The sequence below is a fragment of the Nilaparvata lugens genome, chromosome 2, assembly GCF_014356525.2.
Source record: "Nilaparvata lugens isolate BPH chromosome 2, ASM1435652v1, whole genome shotgun sequence".
Lineage (NCBI taxonomy): Eukaryota > Metazoa > Arthropoda > Insecta > Hemiptera > Delphacidae > Nilaparvata > Nilaparvata lugens.
In genome coordinates, this window is record NC_052505.1 from 59,505,535 (window position 1) to 59,526,868 (window position 21,334).

At 35.6% G+C, this 21,334-nt stretch overlaps 1 protein-coding gene across 1 annotated transcript in view; it reads left to right on the forward strand.

Moving 5' to 3' along the window:
• Positions 1 to 21,334, forward strand: part of LOC111058086 (lachesin-like) — a 479,172-nt gene that overhangs the window by 453,163 nt on the left and 4,675 nt on the right. The window contains exons 7-8 of the mRNA XM_039422255.1: positions 1,910 to 1,972; positions 4,456 to 4,605. Coding sequence (XP_039278189.1) covers positions 1,910 to 1,972; positions 4,456 to 4,605 — 213 coding nt within the window. The remainder of the gene's footprint in view (positions 1 to 1,909; positions 1,973 to 4,455; positions 4,606 to 21,334) is intronic.

Here is a 21,334-nt window from a genome sequence, read left to right on the forward strand (position 1 = left end):
TCAAATGCTTTTGAAAAATCAAATAGAGTGAGGATGGTGCATTTTCTTTGGTCCATAGCTGACCTTATATCATCAGTGACACGAAGGAGTGCTGTCTCAGTTGAACGGAATTTCCTAAAGCCTGATTGAAAGTTATGAAGTTATATTGTTGTCTAGAAATTTCACAACTTGAGCATGAATAAGTCTTTCTAGAACTTTGGACAATGCAGGTAAAATACTGATTGGTCTGAAATCCTCAACATTATTGGGTGATGCAACTTTATTTAGAGGGCGAACCAGAGCAAACTTCCAGTTTTCAGGGAAATTGCCTTCTTCAAGTGACTTGTTGAAAATGTATGTAATGGTTGGTAAAACAGCAAATAACATCTTCTTGATAAATTTAATAGGAATTTTGTCTACATCCATAGCATTACTATGAATACGTTGAATTGCTTTGAAAGTGTCTTCTTCTGAGATTGGATGAAAATGAAATTGATCAATAAGTATATCTAAGTTTGTAGCCTGCTCTTCAAGATCATTGATATGATTACCAATGACAACTTCGTCACATTGGTTGGAATGTGAAACGAAATGGTCATTTATATTGTCCAATGGTGAATCAATTGGGGGATTTGATTTCTGTTTGTCAAGCCCGAATTCTTTTATTCCCTGCCAAAGTGATTGAGAGTCTTGTCTATTGTTTGTCATGAACGAATTCAAGTACCTAATCTTTGCGTTCCGTAATTCCTGTTTAACTCTATTTCTAAGGCTCCTATACTCTATCAAACAGTCCAAGTCGAATGTCTTCTTAAATTTTTCTATGTGCATTGTCTCTACGTCTCATCATCTTAAGTATGTCTTCAGTCATCCACGGTACTCATCGTTTTCTATTAATCCTCCTTGTCACATAAGGTGCATGTTTGTCATACAAAGTCAAAGTCCAATTCTCGAAAGTCTTGACCATGTCATCAACTGTGGGTAATGCTTCAATTTGATGCCATGGAGTTTTAGCCACATCAGTCAGGAAGGCGGCTTCAACAAAGTTTTTGAAGTCTCTATAAGTTATAATTTTCTGTTCTGGCTTAGGTATCTTATGGGAAAGTACACAGTAGATCAAATCATGTCCAGAAACAGCTGGGACTGGGATTTGACCTGTTTGAGCAACCTCCTTGGGATCACTAACAATGAGAAGGTCAATGAGTGTGTCTGATTCATTAGTATGAAGAGTTGGATCGAGAGGTAAAATAGTCATGTTTAGGCATTGGAAAATTGTAGTCAGTTGAAAGTAGTCAAAGTTACGATTTGTCATGTTTAAGTCGGTGTTCATATCCCCCATAACTGGTATACTGTTATAACAAAGCATAAGAGAAAGCAAGGCATTTTCGAAATCTGTAAAATGACCTATTTTTGGTGGGCGATAACATATACTAACGAGTAATTTATCAGAATTAGATAAGGATAATTCGAGTAGCATGAACTCTGGTCTGGAACAATACTCCTGTTTAGATGTGATTAAAACTTTTGTTTTGATACCATCTTTCACATAAACTGCTGCACCCTCACAAGCGTTATTTAATCTATCATTTCGGAAGAGATTATATTCAGGTAATGCAACAAGATTTGATGGTATACTAGGCTTTAAAAATGATTCGGAAATTCCAATTATATTGAAGTCCTGAAAACGGAAGATTGCTCTGAGTTCATCAATGTGACAGCTGAGGGATTGGACGTTAAGTTGAGCAGCCTTGAAAAGTTTTTTGAAAGAGTGGAGCTCATTTGCGTCATTATTACTATTATTGAAATAAACATAACCACTTGTGGGCGAGCGAGCTGACGTGTCAATGAGAGGCATCATGGAAGCAGAAACAATATTATATTATTGAAAGTAGTAACGATTTAAATGTTTGATAAGAAACTTCAATTGTTTCAGAAATTCCCATGCCGTCTTCCCCGCCTAAACCAACCAAAGTTATAAGCGGAGCTAGCAAAGAAGGTGAGAAATTTGCAAATTAAATTCATCAAATTTCATTTTTTTCGAATCTATTTATTAAAAAAAACAATTTTTCTGAAAATATTAGACTAGTCCATGTTTAGAGAAGTTAATCATCTGAGAAGTTGAGAAATTCATTACAAATCAATCAGATCAAGTTAAGTTGGAAGAACACTCAACGATGAGCGCAACTTAACCTTCCGGTGGGCGCGTAGCAAGTAATTATTCTTGTAATAAGTAGGATGGCGTTCATTTTACAAAGTTGGGACATTCAGTACCTACAGTTGCCAACATTGGTAATACAATCCAAATGCTAGATGTTGTTTACATTGATTGTTTCAGTCGTGAGTTGCAGACAAACACATAGACACGTCCTACAGGCAGCACTCTGTGTTCCTAATTTTCAAATATTCATATATGTTATTTTCTAAGAGACTATCTCATTTCTTTCAAGTTTCATTATCAATTATTATATGTGACTTGTATGATGTTTTTTTTTTGATATTTTGACAATAGCTGAAATGAAATTATTCTTTTAATGTAATCAGTATTCGTATTCAATTCAGTGAGTAACAATTTCCAGTATATCGTTATTGAAAAATAGTATAACATGTTCAAGATATGACTGCAATTATCCAAATTGATTGTAAAATTACTTTTTATGATATAAACATCCTTTTTATTCTAGCCTGAGCTGTATGAGGCTTAGAAACTAGGATATTTAAGAGGCAGCACTCAGTGCTGCTACGCGCCCACTCATGTAAGTTTCAAGGACGCACCCACAGGAAGGTTAATTAGTTTTCAAAAGCTGATATTCCGATTCCTCTCTTACAATGAAAGTACACACATGCATTCTCAGAAGTATTCTTGGGTAATTGGTTGTACTCGTGAAATTACGAGATGCTTTCAACAAAGATGAATGATTAATAAAACTGGATTCGCACATATAAGATTCAGTATCAGTGTACGTGTTCGGTACATACAGTGAAAATAAAGATCCCATAAGTACTAAAGGGACTTATAGTAAGATAGGAATCCGTACGCGCTCAGCTGGGCTTATTGGGTCTACTCCCATTCGAACTCATGGCAATGATATTTTCATTGTATCGGACAAATACTCTGATCCTGATATGTGAAAAACCGGCTTGATGATTCTGTAGCCCAGATTCTGGTGTTGACTTTGACACAAAGTTGATATACATAAAATTTTTATATTGAACATCTTAATTAATCACCGAATGGTGTTTAATTTATTCTCACATTAATGGTTTAATGGTTTTGGAAAGTTTATTCTCACATCTTTGGATCTTACGAATGATTTGCTGATGTAGACAATCAGTTTAGTCTAGCCTGGAATAATAATACCTTATTACGGTGTGCCACGATTAGGAAGAACGAAGAGAGACGTTGAAGTCATTAGAAGTTGGAATGGAGTGAAGCTGGGTTCTGGGTTCTGGGTTCAGGGTATCTCTCCGATCAACTCACAAATAATCTTGTAATCAAGTTGCAGGGAAAATGTCCCCGAAGAGAGGCATTGTTCATTTACTCTTACACGTCAGTTAACGCGCCCTGATTTAATTTGTTATCGCGATCTCATTATCTGTGAGTGAATAGGCTGAACGCGAAGAATTCTCTTTCCGATCTCAAGTTAGTTAGTTCACTCCTATTGCAAAGTTCTGCTGAATAAAGTTATAAGTCACTTTCAGCCAACTTTGCAATATTGTTCCTGCTCTCAGCTCCACTAGAAACATTCTAATTAAGTGGGAGCTTTTCAATTGGTGATGACAAAATATTGAGTTTGTTATGAAAATTGTTTGGAGATCGAAATTCTCAACAGTGATAACTGAGCATTTGTTGGGAATGCTAATTAATTACTGCTTTATTTTAAAACTTTAGAGATGAGGGGTTGCACGCGAGGGCAGACTTTGAGTTTCTGAGTACCTGAGTTTCTTTTTTCCTCGAATTTACTCTAATGTCCGTTGTACCAATATGCGTGTAATAACAATAGCTTCACATTTTCCCAGTATGACTCCATTCTCTGGAATTGAGCAGTCATATAACTCTAAGAACTTGTGCTCTGAAAATTTCTCATGATTTGTGAAATGCCACGAACTATGACAGTTATATCTAATAAGATCAACATGCTTTTCTCATTCAACATCTAAAACACACGTGCACAAACGTGCATTTGAGAATCTTGTGATATGATTGATAATATTATTTCCTTCGTTCTGTCAGATTTTGGCCCTGTCAGCAACAAATAATATAATTTGGTCTGAGTCCTGATTCTAAATTCAATTTCTTGCTGTAGGTTCAAGGAAGTTTAATTTTGCTTATTTTTAAAATAATTGTTCCACATTGACATTCATAAATATGGGACATTCCACGTGAAAATAATTCCGCTTGTTTTTCGACTAAAATATTTTTGAATTTTGTAACTTTTGACATTTTTGCTAATTTTGCACTGTCACTTGTTTTGTTCGCAGAGCGAGTGTCGGTGAATCGGGAAGGGGGTGTTCAATCACCGCCCCCCAGTAGTCGAGCCCCCACGGCGAGTCTGCCGCCCCCGGGTCCCCCCGCCCCCCGGCCACCAAAGCCCCCTGTCAATGGCACCCCTGGTGCTGCCTCCTCAACAGGTAGAGTGCCAAAAGCATTGAACATTTATCTTTTATGCAATATCGATGCAATCCATAACGTAATTCATGTGGGTTTAAACTGATATAATAGACATTGAATATTGGTCACCAATGTGGTTTTTTGGCTAGATTGTTTTTCAAAATTTGTTATTTTGTATGGTCATTATTAATTTGAACCAATCAATGCATCCTTGACCATTCAAGCTACCATCTAAAATTCAAATTCGATTTTCCTTGACTAATCAAAATTGATCAAGGATAATATCGTCGTATTGATAATAAATGATCACAGTAAATTCCTCGATGAATTAGGAATGATTTTTTAACCACCTTCAAGTATCAAATTATGAACTTGAAATATTTTTAACCAAATCGATCTCTTTCCGGATGAATCCATCATGAATAGCAATTGAATAAAGAGTAGAATCTAGAGACTAGCAAATAGTCATTGGTTCCAACTACAGAAATAAAACTACACACCTGACTCGAATCCTAGCATTTGCTAAAAAATACTCAAAATTGGAAATTGCTAGCTTTCAATCAATTAACCAGTTTATCAAACTGATTTTTATTCGTGATACTATATTAGAGAAATTGGGTTATAGTTTCATAGCTTCTTCAAATTCTTCCTGATATTATGAAGTAGGCTATGCTGGGAAATCAGATTTTGATATTCAGATAGTCTAGCTTTTTCAAAGAGCCCAACATGTCTCACAAAGTTCAAATTATCACCGGGGAGAGCTTATTGTTTGTGATATCTTCACACTCAGTTGATTCGGGGCTTTGTATCCATTCATTATCTTGTTATTCAATTAAAAGCGGCGCTAGATGAGACGACGCAACTCAGACAGACAAAAACGTGTTTCCACCTGGAAAAAGTTTGCATGCTTCACTTGACCGCGACAATCGCTCTCTCTCACTCCTGCCTAAATTAATTACGTTTTTAATTTTCACCCCGTTTAAAGAGCGAGAGAGAAAAGTCGTAACCCAGCTACAATACTCCACGTTTGCTCATTGTTTACTCGTCGGCTGGCGCCCTGTGAAGTTGTAATTATTCATCTTTCCAAGCGATAAGAAACAAATTAATTTCTTTGCTCTGTTATCGCGGCAAGCGCTACCCTACAACGGGAATGTCTCTGTTAGAAGAGAGCTCTGTGTTGCAATACAGCATGTTCACTTTGCGGTACCTGGCCACCTTTGTTGGTTTATTTATCATCAACTATTCATCATTTTCAAACTGAACCTGTTTGAGACTTCTTCCATTTTCACATTCCTCTAATATTAAACCGTTTTGTTTCTCCGGGCAGTTGAGAGAATCATACTCGAGGTGATCCAAATTTTTTTTGTCTATGAAATTCATTGTCAACGCAACCTAGGAGATTAAAATGTTCATCTTGTGAAACTAGCTCAAAGTGGAAAATAGTGAAAACTTTTCCATGAATCCTTCAGTGCAGAAGAATGGATCTTCAACACCATAACATGTTTGCCACAAACATGGGTCTCAGTTTTTGGTCATGAGGTACACGTACATTATAACAATATTTTCAACTTGATTGTTATTTTAAGTAATACCATAGACTAAGTGAACAAGGTTAGATCTGTGGTAATACTTTTCGAGTCATATTAAAGGTGATATTGTGGTGATGATTGACTAATTGGAAAAACTTGAGGTAATCAGAGCTACAGAATTATCCATGTAACGAGATTTCTCGTCTGGTGTGGTACACTCACACAACTTTCCTTGCTCATTGAACTGTAAGCCTCATTCTTAAACGAGAATAATTTAGTGGAATAACATAATGACGATTGGCGGCAACATATTTGAAACTACGATCAGACTACTGTATATGTGTATATATTATTGTTTTCAGAGTACTTTTTCCTTTGTGTAAATTGTGAAATTCGATGATTTTTAAAAGTCGTCAAAACAGCTGTTCTACAGATGAAATATCTCGACTATGACTATGTTCTTTTTAAACTGCTCTACCTACCTACCTCATGCACGAGAAGGAGGTTACAAAGTCCATTTCTCAAGGATGGGGTGGACCCCCCATTAGTTTCCCAGGAAAAAGACTCATGCCAGTTGATAGAGCTCATGAATTGGAAAAAATCGGTCAAGTCATTTTTGAGAAAATCGTGAAAAACATGGCTTTTTAGTAATTATCTGCAATTTTTCTCAAGAATATTACGGAGCTCCTGCGATTTTCCCAGAAATGAGACTCATGTCAGTTGATAGGGCTTATGAATAGCTATCTATGGTATAAATTTGAAGGAAATCGTTGAAGCAGTTTTCGAGAAAACCGTGAAAAACATGGTTTTTTAGTCATTATCCGCCATTTTGAATTGAATGTTATTGAATTTCTTATTGTCGGATCCTCATGGTATAAGGACCTTAAGTTTAAAATTTCAAGTGAACCGGTTAATTAGGAATGGATTTATCGTGTTCACAGACATACACACATACACACACACATACACACACTCACACACATACACACACACAGACCAACACCCAAAAATCATGTTTTTGGACTCAGGAGACCTTGAAAAGTATAGAAAACTTGAAATTAGGGTACCTTAATTTTTTTGGAAAGCAATACTTTCCTTACCTATGGTAATAGGGCAAGGAAAGTAAAAAATGAACAAAACAATATTGGATAATCTATTATCTTCATACGATAAATAAATAGAAGGGTACTTTATGGTTTTATATTGTTTTCAATGATTTTAGAAATAAGTAGCCCATACAAGTGAAGTATAATTATGGAAGTATGAGAAGATCATTTGAGTTGGAGGTTGTTCTAATCTCGCTACCACAACTATGATCAGTATCCATAACTTATTAATTGAATCGAGTGAACGAATACAATATTCACATAAGGGCTATTGTCCAAAACATCTTGTATTTCTCAGTTATGTCGCAAATAGTTCAATTGGGTTATCTCCATATTAAAGTTCTAAACCAAAACATTGATTTGGAAATTCCACATCAAAATTAAACTATCAATTTTAGAATTGGATGGGCTGATAATGAAACTTTATAAAACAACACAGAACAAACTTTAAATTCACAGAATATGGAATTGAAACACTTGAATATTATGATGTATTCATGAAGGAGGAGGTCAGAGCCTCATTTTTGAGGAGTGGGCCTCATTTTTGAGGAGTGGGCTAAATAATTCATTTGGAATATGAGAATATATATACAGACCCTACATACCTTCATTCTATAATATCGGTTATATTATAGAGCTAATAGAATTGAATTAATTTTCGCGGAAGAGGAGTTCAACAAATGAAAATCTATTCACTAACCCAAATAATTGTGATTTGCTATGGATAGAATTGAATTCCATGGAACTAGAACCACAACATACGATAATTTGGATGGAAATTCATTCAATTGATTAGATACCTGGATTCTTGAATGCTCTAGATTGTTGTTTACCTTCCATGTTGTTTATCAATCTCTTGTACCATGAAGTTTTGTGGGTTGTTTATCAATCTGATTGAATGAGTGTTGGGATCATACATCAAAAGTTATGTCAGAAACGTATGCATTGTTCAAAAATAGATAATATAAAAAGCATGTAATTTATGGTATGGGATTTACGCTCACATATTATCATGATCGAACTTTCACGAAATATCTGTTACATTGATCTTCATGAACCTCAACCTATATAAGAGTGGGATATTCAATATAGATTAAATTGGTGCGGCCGATTGAATAGAATGTCCTTATAAAATTCCTCTTATACGTCAAAATTGTTGACAAGCATTTTGTTTTTTGAAGATCTTTGGCTCTGACCATATCTGAGAAGTTCATTGATTTATTTATTTCTTAATTATTTCTTGCTCAACTGGAGATACATCTGAAACCCATTGTTTCATGAGAATACACTTTCCCTGACTTTCCAGAACACGCCATCCTTCTAAACAGTAGATCTCTCTGTCCCTCTCAAACCGCTCTCTTTTATCTTCTCTCCGTATCACCAAGAAACACTTACATAATTAATGAAGTGTTAAATTTATCCCCCGGTATAAAGTTATATTAGCAGTTAAGAAGGAGACGGTGGGTGCGAGTGAGAGGGTGTATGGAACCTGCAGCACCTGGCCTGAGCAATTTGCAATGTCGGAATGCCCAAGGGAGCCATCTCCCAGCAACTTCACTATGTTTATGTCCCCTGCACACAACCACCCCTTGGCACAGTGCAGTGCAGCGCTACCAAACTCACCCTCCAATTTTATTTTTACAGATCATAATATTCTTGCCTTCCACAAGATATCCCTCTCTCCCACTCACACACATTCACACACACACACTAATTTCCTCCTACTACATTTGTCTGCTCATCTCCGGTTCCAATCTATGTCTTTACCATTTTCACTTCATTAATTCATCTATTTTGAAGATTGCGAGATTTCCAACTCGTATAATCAAGAAGATTGAGAGGATTTACAAAGTATTTATTGAATTCATCTTTCTGATCTTTATATATTACTATGATAAAAAAATAATGTAGTATGCATTGCATATTTAAATGTCTATACACGCACTACATAATATTAAACGGTATGGCATCAGGAAATTAGTTCAGTTCTTACTATATCAACTTTCTAATACTTAGTAGAGAGGGCGGTGCCCTGCGAATATCATCTCTCATCCTTCAACATTTTTTCTACAGAACATGATAATTATTCCTCTCACAAGATAACTATCTCTCATCCATCCCATCTCAAAGTTTTATTTTATATTTGCAAATTTTCTTTATCATCTCTTCTTCTTATCCCCTTTCTTCTTTTCTTTTATTTTTCTCTCTCTCCTAAACATATCAATATCATCCTTATTATATTCACCTTATAAGCATGATATTATACTATATATTATATTATACTATACCATATAATCTTATATTATATTATACTTTCATTCATTTACTTATTCATTACAGTGAACTAATTTCTACTAAACTTATATTATATGTTATATTGAGTATATCTCTTGATTATGTATTGTACTGCAAAGTTTTGTGCAATGAGTCTGTCAAGACCTGGCACTTAAAATGGAAATCGAATTTTGTATTTTTGGGCTCCAATCCCCCTCTAATCTATTCCTTTCTCATTTCAATCCAAGTGAATTGATGTATTTGAAATATTGTTAATAGGGAAAATGTATTTGTTGATTTTTCCTCCAGACTGCCTCTGTTGTTCTATTACACACTTAAAGCCATGGTCTTGAGAGAGCCAGTTGCACTGTCTGTTAATTCCTAATCCGGACTAAGTATTACAAGAACCAATCAGAGTAGCCTTCTCTTAAAAAAAATCTGCTCTGATAAGTTCTTGATATCGGCGCACCGAGCTTCGCTCGTTATTTATTTATTGATAAACAGAACACAAATCTTCAAAATGATTAGGGAAGGACTAACAGGCACAAACCAAAACTATTTCTTTCCCGAATTTTGATGTATACACTATAAATAATCCGAAAAGTAGGTTATGTACCATACACTTGAATTCAGGTTCAATTTTGAGAGATATTTTCCAAATATTTGAAAACAGAAAAGTTCTAATTTGGATTGTTAAACCAAATTGAATAACAAAATAACACTCACTAATCACTTAAAACTGTAAAATAATGTACCCCAATTTCTGAATTTCTATACGTTTCAAGGTTCCCTGAATCCGAAAAAGTGTGTGTGTGTGTGTGTGTGTGTGTGTGTGTGTGTGTGTGTGTGTGTGTGTGTGTGTGTGTGTGTGTGTGTGTGTGTGTGTGTGTGTGTGTGTGTGTGTGTGTGTGTGTGCGTATGTGTGTGTGTGTGTGTGTGTGTGTGTGTGTGTGTGTGTGTGTGTGTGTGTGTGTGTGTGTGTGTGTGTGTGTGTGTGTGTATGAGTGTATGTGCGTCTGTGTACACGATATCTCATTTCCCAGTTAACGGAATGACTTGAAATTTGGAACGTAAGGTCCTTACACTATAAAGATCCGACACGAACAATTTCGATCGAATGCAATCCAAGATGGCGGCTAAACTGGCAGAAATGTTGTCAAAAACAGGGTTTTCGCGATTTTCTCAAAAACGGCATCAACGATTCTCATCAAATTCATACCTGAAATAGTCATTGATAAGCTCTATCAACTGCAACAAGTCCTATATCTCTAAAAAATTCAGGAGCCCCATCTATGCAAAGTTTGATTTTAGATTCTTAATTATCAGCCTTCATATACAATTTGAACAACAAATTTCAAGTGGAAAAGATAGAGCATGAAAATCTCTGCAATTAATGTCCAGTAACATTTTCACCTAAAATTGAAAATAAGCTCGAAATTCGAGAAAATGTGATTATCCAATTGCAAACTGTTGGCAACTGTTGATTCTAATGATTCACTATGAAGAGATAGCAGACTTCGTTTGTCTGCAGCGCTATTGTCCTATCACCAGCTGTCTCATATCTTTGAATAGTAGACTTGAGATGCGTGAGAACACTAGCGTCAGGTGATCAATAACGGCAAGGAAAGTTGTGTGAGTGCGCCACACCAGATTTTTACATTAGAAAAAGCAACAAAACAGCAATTTGGCCATTCTAACAAATAACCCCTTTCTTTCGCCAAGTTGAGTTTTGGCCGAATTTCTTCACATTTGTGATGACACTTCTAAGTTTTAAAATACCCTCAATATAATCAATCATACTGACTTATCCAAATTTTATCGGCAGTTTTCACGATCTGTCGGATATACAAACAGAATAAATATTGATACAATAGGACCAATATGATGAAAGCAACTCTCGTCATAAAAGTCTGTTTTATGGAACATAAAAATTATCTATTCTCCCAGGAATAGCTCTGATTGAAGCAGCAGTGCCCAATCAATATTTTCTCGATAAATGCATTTCAATAGTTCTTCAACTTGGTGCTAACCTGATAAAATGACAGAACTCAAATCTTTTTAATAGAATCAACAGTTTTCAATTGGATAATCACATTTTCTCGAATTTCGAGCTTATATTTAACTAGCCGTCAGGCTCGCTTCGCTCGCCATATTCGTGTAGCCAGGGGGCTCCGCCCCCTGGACCCCCGACAGGATCGTCCAAGAATAAGATCAGCAGGCTCGCTTCGCTCGCCTGCATTTTTCATTTGAGCATTTTTATCATATGTTAGGACAATCCAGTCGGGGGTCCAGACTAAACGTCTGGCTAAACGGATATGGCGAGCGAAGCGAGCCTGACGGTTAGTAATATAATATTCCCAGGATTGAAGTAGCAGTGCCCAATCAATTTTTCCGCGATAAATGCATTTAAATCTTCAACTTGGTGCCAACCAAGTCAACTAATTATTAATTTAGTTGCCAGTTAACAACTGTTTCGAAGAGGTACTCTATCTAGATTATAGTTCTATAGTAACATATGATATGGAAATCTCAATTATAATTAAGAAATTGGGAGAAGAAGAATATACATGCTAGAAGACGAACTTTAAACCCTTAAAAACAACCCTTAGAGTTAAAATATTGTCAAAAGATTCCTATCAAATTTGAACGTTTTTAGTCCGGTAGATTTTTAGTTATACGAGTGAGTGAGTGAGTGAGTGAGTCAGTCAGTCAGTCAGTCAGTGAGTGAGTGCCATTTCGCTTTTATATATATAGATTTTAGGTGAAAATGTTACTGAACATTAGTTGTAGAGATTTTCATGCTGGATCTTTTCCACTCGATTTTTTTTATTTGAATCGTATCTGAAGCCTGATAATTGAGAATCTAAAATCAAACTTTGCATAGATGGGGCGGAGCTCCTGGAATTTTTACAGATATGGGACTTGTGGCAGTTGATAGAGCTTATCGATGACTATTTCAGGTATAACTTTAATCAAAATCGTTGGGGCCGTTTTCGAGAAAATCACGAAAAACCCTGTTTTTCACAACATTTTTGCCATTTTAACCGCCATCTTGAATCGCATTTGATCGAAATTGTTCGTGTCGGATCCTTATATTGTAAGGACATTACGTTCCAAATTTTAAGTCATTTCGTTAATTGGGAGATGAGATATCGTGTACACAGACGCACAGACGCACATACACTCATACACACACACACACACACACACACACACACACACACACACACACACACACACACACACACACACACACACACACACACACACACACACACACACATACAGACCAATACCCAAAAACCACTTTTTTGGACTCAGGGGACCTTGAAACTTATAGAAATTTCGAAATTGGGGTACCTTAATTTTTTTCGGAAAGCAATACTTTCCTTACCTATGGTAATATGGCAAGGAAAGTAAAAATATATAACTATATTAACAAAAATGATATGAGCATTTCAATTATAATATCAAGAGATTCAAAGAAGAAGAATATACATGCCAAAAGACGAACTTTAAACCCTTAAAAACCACTCTTAGAGTTAAAATATCGCCAGAAGATTTCTTAGTGAGCACTTAGGACTTATAAGGAAACTATATTCCAAGTTTCGTTGCAATCCATCCAGTAGGTTTCCAAAAATCGTGATCAGTGAGTGAGTGAGTGAGTGAGTCAGTCGGATAAGAGTTTTATAAGTATAGATATTCAATCGCTTTAGAATATATTGCTATTACAATTAAAAATTGCAACATTACAGCAGAAATATAAGAAATAGATTGATGATAAAAAAATAGGAAAAACGTTATATCCAACAATTGACATGAGCTTTTTCCCAATCGAGTTGACATGTAATTTGGTGACAATCGATTAAGAAAAAAGTAGTAAACCTACCGTTATCCGATGATTTTCGTTATACTAGTAATAATACATTAATACATGAACTCATATTTGTGAGACGCAGGAATTCAATCTCGCTGGCATAATCCAATTATTCATGAAATTAATGATTCCAATGTTGTTTTTATTCGGAAACCCAATCGTAGTGACATAGTTCTGATGGAAAATTTTTCAACATTTTTCGTTGTCCATGATTGGAATAATAATCATGATTATGGCAGTTCTACAGAATTAGAACGTGAGTCACATCCAGGGCATTCTGTTGCGGAATTGGAATGTGTTCGTTCGGTCGAACGAGCATCCATGTTGGATAAAGCCTGGTAATTACATTTTGACCGTAATGGATTATTAATCTTTTGGGACGGCTGTACTTTGCGCACTGCACTGAGCCAGCCAGCCATACGCGCTGTGAGATCCAGATTACAGTAAAAAACCCACCCGGGATTGGGAGGTGGCTGTAGCAAATTTCAATTCACAATATTCAAGCGTTTTGATTTGTTAAGTAAATGAAAGTATTTTTTATATACAGTGTGAGCATAAAGTCTTGCCCTGATTTTAAAAATTTATTACAGAATAACCGTTTGACATATCAATTCATATCTGGCGCTGTTACTTAGGTTAGTGTTGGTAGTTTTTTTAATATCACTTACGCTAGTAAACTTCAACGTGTGCCCCCTTGGTAGCCCGGAGAATGTCGAAGCGGTGTTCCAGTTCTCGTCAGGTGTTTTGTAACATGTGTTCTGGACCATCCCTTCCAATCCACCGATCCCGAAATGTTTCATCTAGGAAACTACGCACTATCAAAGCCCAGTGGGGGGGTGCTCCATCTAGCTGGAAAATTATCCATGGTTGATAATCCTCTAACTGTGGTACAATGAACTGTTGCAACACGTCTAAGTAAATGTAAGCGCTAATGGTTTTTTCCGTGAAGAAAAACGGCCCAAAACTTTGTTGTGCATTAGGCCGCACCAAACATATACTTTTTCACTGTCTTGCTGTAACTGTACAGTAGCGTGTTGATTCTATTCCACTGACATGAAAAGTGGCTTCATCTGTAAAACATATGCGATTTAAGTAATCGTTAGCGCCATCAATCCTGTTGAGAATCTCAGTTGCGAATTCTGCACGTCTCAGCAAATCATTCGGTTGCAAGGCCTGCACTATTTGCACTTCATAAGCATGCAACCTAAGCCTTCTATGAAGAATTTTCACAATACTTGCTTGCGTTATTTGAAGTTCACGTGATGCTTGACGAGTTGATTCAGACGGACTCTGTTGAAATGATCGCCGAACACGATAAACAGTTGCTTCATTCACACTATGCCGGCCACTTCTAGGAAATCTTCAACGCTGCCTGTTTCTTTGAACCTGTCATACCATCGCTTTATTGATTCAACATCAGGAGGGCTGCGTCCATAAGAAGCCCGAAAATTACGCTGAACACTGATGGGCGATTTCGTTTCGTGAAACCAAAGCACACAATGTGCTTTTCCCTGCTTCGATGCCATTTTGACCGCAACTAACGTAAACTAACAGACAGCGTCATTGTTTAGGACCACTAGCGCCATCTATTGGTCAAAAAAACTAGTAACACTAACCCACGTAGCAACGCCAGATTTAAATTATTATGTCAAACGATTATTCTGTAATAAATTTTTAAAATCAGGGCAAGACTTTATGCTCACCCTGTATATTTGTGGAGATTGATATTCGTCTTGGAAAAATTGTGATGATATGGATTATAGCAGAGTTTAGATTATTGAATCGTATGATTTATTTATTCCTACGTACAATACTGGAAAGGTTTTGAGTTGACGTGATAATATAAGGTAGAGAAATGGATGACTACAAAGTACAATAGAAAATTAATGTTTTTATTTGTGGACAGTGGATCATTGTGAGTACGACTTCCGATTTTCATTGTTCATTGATGTATTAAAGAACACGTAATAGAGTTTGAGTTGTATCCAAATATAACTACAGAAGATTGAGACAATGAAACTTTACTTTGCATTAACAGAACAGTTTCAAGGTAAGCAAACTTCAAACTTCTAACGCATCAAAGCGTAGCCACCTGTATTCTCTACAAACTGGAGAGATAGAGATGATTATATTATGAATATACATTTCCACGGTCCATTCATTCCTGTAACAAAATCTGGTTGTGATGATGTAGAGCATACAACTCCACGACATTTAGGGTCTCAATACATCACGAAAAGCTTGAAGAAATTTGTTCTCCACACATGTGTTATTTATACAAGTTTGCTCCAACTCATCCTATTAAAATATGATATTTCACACTGAAGTCGTGTCGAACACGGAAGGTGCACACTGAGGCAACGATGACATACAATTTTCAAGCCCGAACAGTAAGCCAAGTGCCAAACTTTGAAACACCCCAGGTGGTATCAAATTGAACCAACGGAGATTGACTTCCATATATGAGCTCCATCCACTCCACATCCGCAAGCTCATCAATAACTCAACATCCTCGACTGCATCTTGATAATTTAAAGGTGTTGACTGAGCGCTTCGATTTGTTGGATTACTTTGTTTAAAAGAGTCATCAAGTCTTAAAAGAAAGAATAAAGTCTTTCAAGGTCACTCAAAACTTGGAAGAATTGCTTTCGAGAAATATTTGATTTTGTTCCCAACTATGCTAATCCATTATGATAAATAATAAGATAACCCTCTCACAATAATAATACTATAGCTCTCTAGTTTATTTAACTTTCTTTAAAAATCGCGATCCTTCAAATATTAGTTATAATAAAATAAGACTTTCTTCTCCCTATTCTCCATCAATGTTTCTTTTCATAAAAAATTCCAATGATTATTCATAAAGACTCTGCACATCAAGTCAAAGTCTCAAAATGGAGACTATCATCTCTCATGTTTTCACGAGGCTCATGAGACTAACATACCATTGTATTTTCTGCTTCCAACCCATACATTAAAAACAAGAAATGAGATTATTCAAAGAATATCTCATTTAATAAAAAAGAAATTGACGATGTATATAGGTTCCTTTTATATATATTTATTGGGAGAAATAGTGAATTGATTTTGAATCACTATTCACAATTTTCTGTAGCTTTTACGTACTTTAACAAGGAACAACGTTTCCAAAGTTCAAGAGTGATAGGCCTACGTCCAGAGAAGAAACAATATACTGTAAATGAAATTTTACCCTTCGCTTGGATATTATTAGCCTACTACATTTTCAAAGCCACAACAGGCTCACTGATCATGGATGAGTTTGAAACCAATAGTTCAATCTAGTTGGATAGAACTGCAGAGGAGTAAGTAGTGAGCCACGTTGTCATGCTTAGTTGAAAATAGTCACGACGCTGCTGCCATCCCACAGAGCAAGAGCAAGCAACTCATCGTGTGAGTAAAAAGTTGGCGCATGAAATATGTTGCTGAAAGAATTTTGGCTTTTTTCCCAATCTCCATACAGGCGTCTACTTGTTCAACACACTACTGGGGCCCAATCTAACTCATTCACTCTCTCTCTTACTCTTTCTCTGTCTTCCTCCATTCCTCTCTCTCACATTCACTCACTCACTCACTCACTCAAATCATAGCTCATACTCGCTTTTTGTGTAGTGACATTATCTATTGTCTTCTCTCTTCTGTATAACATAACATGATATATGGTGTGTGATGCATACAGTCAGCTACCCAGAAATGTGGTTGCTGTAAAACAGAGACGGTATGATTGTACAGGCTATAAATTGAGAACTACCTTTAGAACATATTAGCTGGTAACCCGTGCTTCGCAAGGGTATATTTTAAAACTTAACAAACTGAAAACTTGACGTGATGAAATCTAGAAGAATTGAAAATAGGCCTAAAAGAATCCTCGGTTAATTAAGAATTTATATGCAACATCTCAAGTGAATCAGTCCAGTAGTTCTGACGTGATGATGCGTCAAACACAATTTTCCTACCCTTTACAGGTGTATTCGTGTATAAGCCATTTCTTTCCTTCATTATAGCATAGAAGATGATAGATAGATGGATTATATCAGTATCTTTGAATTAGAATAACTTTTGAAAGGTTTGAGATATCGATGTGCGGTTTTCACCATATTCTCTCTTGAAATCCTGTATCGAGATCATTATCATATGACCACCTTCCAATGTAGAAAAAATGAAGTTGGATTCAAAATGGCGACTCAAAAACGGTGGACGAAATTCGGGTCGACGGGAAACCTGTTTTTATTATTCGAATAGGATTCCCAATCACACCTATCTTCTAATTTCCCTTTCAAAAGAAATGTTCAGCTGCTTCCATACAACAACTGGATCATGACAGACTGAAAACTTGACAAACTGAAAAATTGATGTAATCAAATCTTGAAGAATCGAAAATAGGCCTATTATCATCCTCGGTTAGTTGAGAATCTATATGCAAAATTTAAAGTTAATCAGTAGTTAAGACTTGATTATGTGTCAAACATAATGTTCCTATTCCGTACGTGTATAAGCCAGTTCTTTCCTTTATTGTAGTATAGATTATTATGTTGCTTTGGCCTGTGATCTGTATAAATGTCCTGTAACATCTAAAGGTGCGACCACACATTCTGAACCGAACCTCGAACCGCGCAGCAAACCGTGCTTTCCGCCGAACATCGTGCCTTTCAGCGAACATGAGCATGTTTCATAAAGTTAAAAATCAGCTGTTAAACATTCGCCGTACCGTACTCCGAACCGTTCGCCGTGCCGCTCGCCTCAGTTTTAACTGTTCGCCGTACCGCACTCCGAACGCTGAACTTTTCAGCCAATCAGAGTCCTCCGTGTTCGCCGTGCAGTTTGCTCTACGATTTTGGCTATCCATCACAAGTGTAAACATGCGAACACGTTCGCGAACATGAATACAGAAGTATATGGGCCTTTTTTTATTTTGATTAAATTCATGTATTGGACAATTAATTGTTACGAATGATAAATTGAAAGGACCTAATAAATATTATCTAATCCAAATGAAGTAACTTCTGGAAAAATAATGAATGGATAAATACCAATATTGAAATATTGTTGACCAAGAATTTAGTACAACAACAATAATTCATTCAACTAATTATGTACTGTTAAAATTATAATCATTTTTTTATTGTTAATCAATTTCATCAACTACCATGAATTGACTGAAATAAATACTTCAATTCTCATGTATTTAATTAATAGAATTGTATAAAAATCTACAGTGTAGGTCATAAATCTAAATCCACAAAGAGTTCGATTGTTGTTGGCAAGAAACATGTTATTCAACGCAGAAATCATTGTTATTCTACTAAATGATAGGATAAGTTGAATAGTTTCTCTTTTAGGGGAAGTTTTGACAACCCACAAAACTAATTTTCCATATGAAGAAATATCGAAGACCTGCATAGGACCTTATTTTTTTTGTTCAGCTTGCCAAAATACCCCTCATTTTATAATATTAAAATTTTCGACTGACTATACACTGAGTCAATCATACTTTCAGGGCTTGAATAATTTTGGAATTGTAATTAAATTAATGAAAATGGAAGAGAATAATTTCTTTATGTAAATATCAACACCCTCATTCAAAGACATATTAACTGCATGCGTTTTCATATTGCCGATACAGCATTGATAAAACTGTTGACGTTTATTTAGAACTTTGTCTACTAATTCTGTGTGATTCATCGTACATCGTATGTTTCCTGGACCATCTATTGACGATCAACAACCATGAAAACATTGAATTAATCGTTGAAACACTGATTTAACCTATCTATTTTTTTAATTCAACACTTTACTAATAGATATTATTACCAATTGATTGAGAAGAATATGTTTTCGGAATAATGAATGCTGCATGACTAATCACATAGGAAGTCCGTATTGAGATGTAAATGGAAATATTGATTGTCAGATAAATTTCATGATTCACCAAATACAGTCAAGTGTGACATTAGATACATTTTTTGGCGGTACGAAGTTCTCCGGGTAAGCTAGTTGTAAATAAAGCTTTATTATTAATAGTCAACCCTGAAAAAAGACAGGCTCAATCACCAGGAATACTATAAATTCTATTAGGGACCAGTAAGCCATTAATTTTGAGTAGTTCAATCACTTCCATTATGGACACTGGATACATTATGGACAATCAATAACTAAGTATGAAATTTATTAGCTACAGAATAAAGAACTTTTGATAGCAGTGAACCCGACTACTACAATATGAATAAACATTTGGATCAAATATTAGGAATTACTCACATCTCTCATCAACTCGTACTTTCAATTCACAAAATATCAACAAAAAATATTTATAAGTTATATTAAATGAACTCACGGTTAGTACTCAAGTTTGTCTTTTTCTGGCCGTGCTACAAATAAATGTAGGTATACTTTTGACATTTTTTTTTAATCTTGTTGTCTATTAAAAGTTTCCAATGTGATTTTTAAGGCAATAAAATTTGAATTTGAAAAAATAATTATCAACAAACTCCTAACCAAAAAAAATCTCTCTGCTCTGTTCTATTAGGAATGTATGAGACTCCATATACAGCTGATAGAAGGCGCAAACTGAACTGGCCAAGCTTACAACAATGAAACAAACACGTGGCAAGCTCGCGCTTTCGATTTATGGAAAATTAAATTCGATCAGCTGATTATTTTAAGCTTTCCAATGATTACAACATAATTATTAGAATATCATGTGTCAATTATCTAAGTTCCATATGGCATTCACCTTACCATGTTCATAACCTCACTAAATAGGATCCATTTTCATCCTTTGAAACCCTTAGAGGCAAAATATCTCAAAATCCGTTCTTAGTGCGCGTCTATAGTAAGGTCCACGTTATAATGACAGTGGATAAAGATAGAAAAATAGCGATGCTGATTCTCTGAATTAATTAATTATATTTCTACACTGTCAAAAACATAATTGGCATCGTTGTGGACCTAGAAATGGATAGTACCACGGCTTTGTCGAATGATAGACAAGGATATCAAAACAAAAGTTGATCAAATACTGTTATTATAACGTGGACCTCACTATAGCATGTTTGAAGAATATTTGTGCAGAGTTTTAAGTCTGTAGGCCAATTAGTTTGAGCTGTAGTGTGATTTTACAGAAAATTTTCAAAAAATGCCCCCTCTCTGCTCCTGGTCGGAGTTTTTCTGCATAGATCTAATTTTTTTCGTAGCTGAACAAAAAGTTCCTCATGACTTTGCTGTGCAATGAGCGGTTGAAAAGTACAAAATTTGTGGGGGCCCCAGCTCCCTGAGGGGGGCAAATTTCTGAAAATCCTTTCTTAGAGGTTGTTTTGAGGCTATCATAAACAATTGTGCAAAATTTCAAGTTTGTAGGCTCAGTAGTTTGGGCTGTGGTGTGATTCCAGTCTGAAGATAAATTATCTGTAGATTATTAACGTGTATGCTTTAAGTTCGTACAAAAGCGTCATGCACCATTCTCTCTAAGACTGATCAAAGATTTCAAGTACAATCTCATATTATTGTTTCGGTTGGTCTGTGCTTTGAGATGAGGGGTTCCGAATCCTGATATCTTCATTAATTTTCTTTAATATCATATTGATAGTTTCTAGTTGAACCTCGTGTATGTTGTTTTGTTTGTTCTGTTGCTGACACCGACACATAATTCGATGCAATGAACACATTAAATCGATTCCAAACTCTTTAAAATTTCTTCTAAAAATAAATGAAATGTATTGAATAATGATAGCAATGATAAAATGTATTATGATAGCACTTATCAGTTCTTCCAAGCTAACGTCGAATGTAGTTTTCGTCACCAAAACAAAAAGATATAATTTGTCTCTCGATTCTTACCAAATACTTTTGTGCATTTGGATGGAAAAGTTTTGTGCTTCTCTCATCACTTCCATGTTTATTTCAAATCTCACAATATGTGTATGTAATAAACTGTTACAAGTATTTT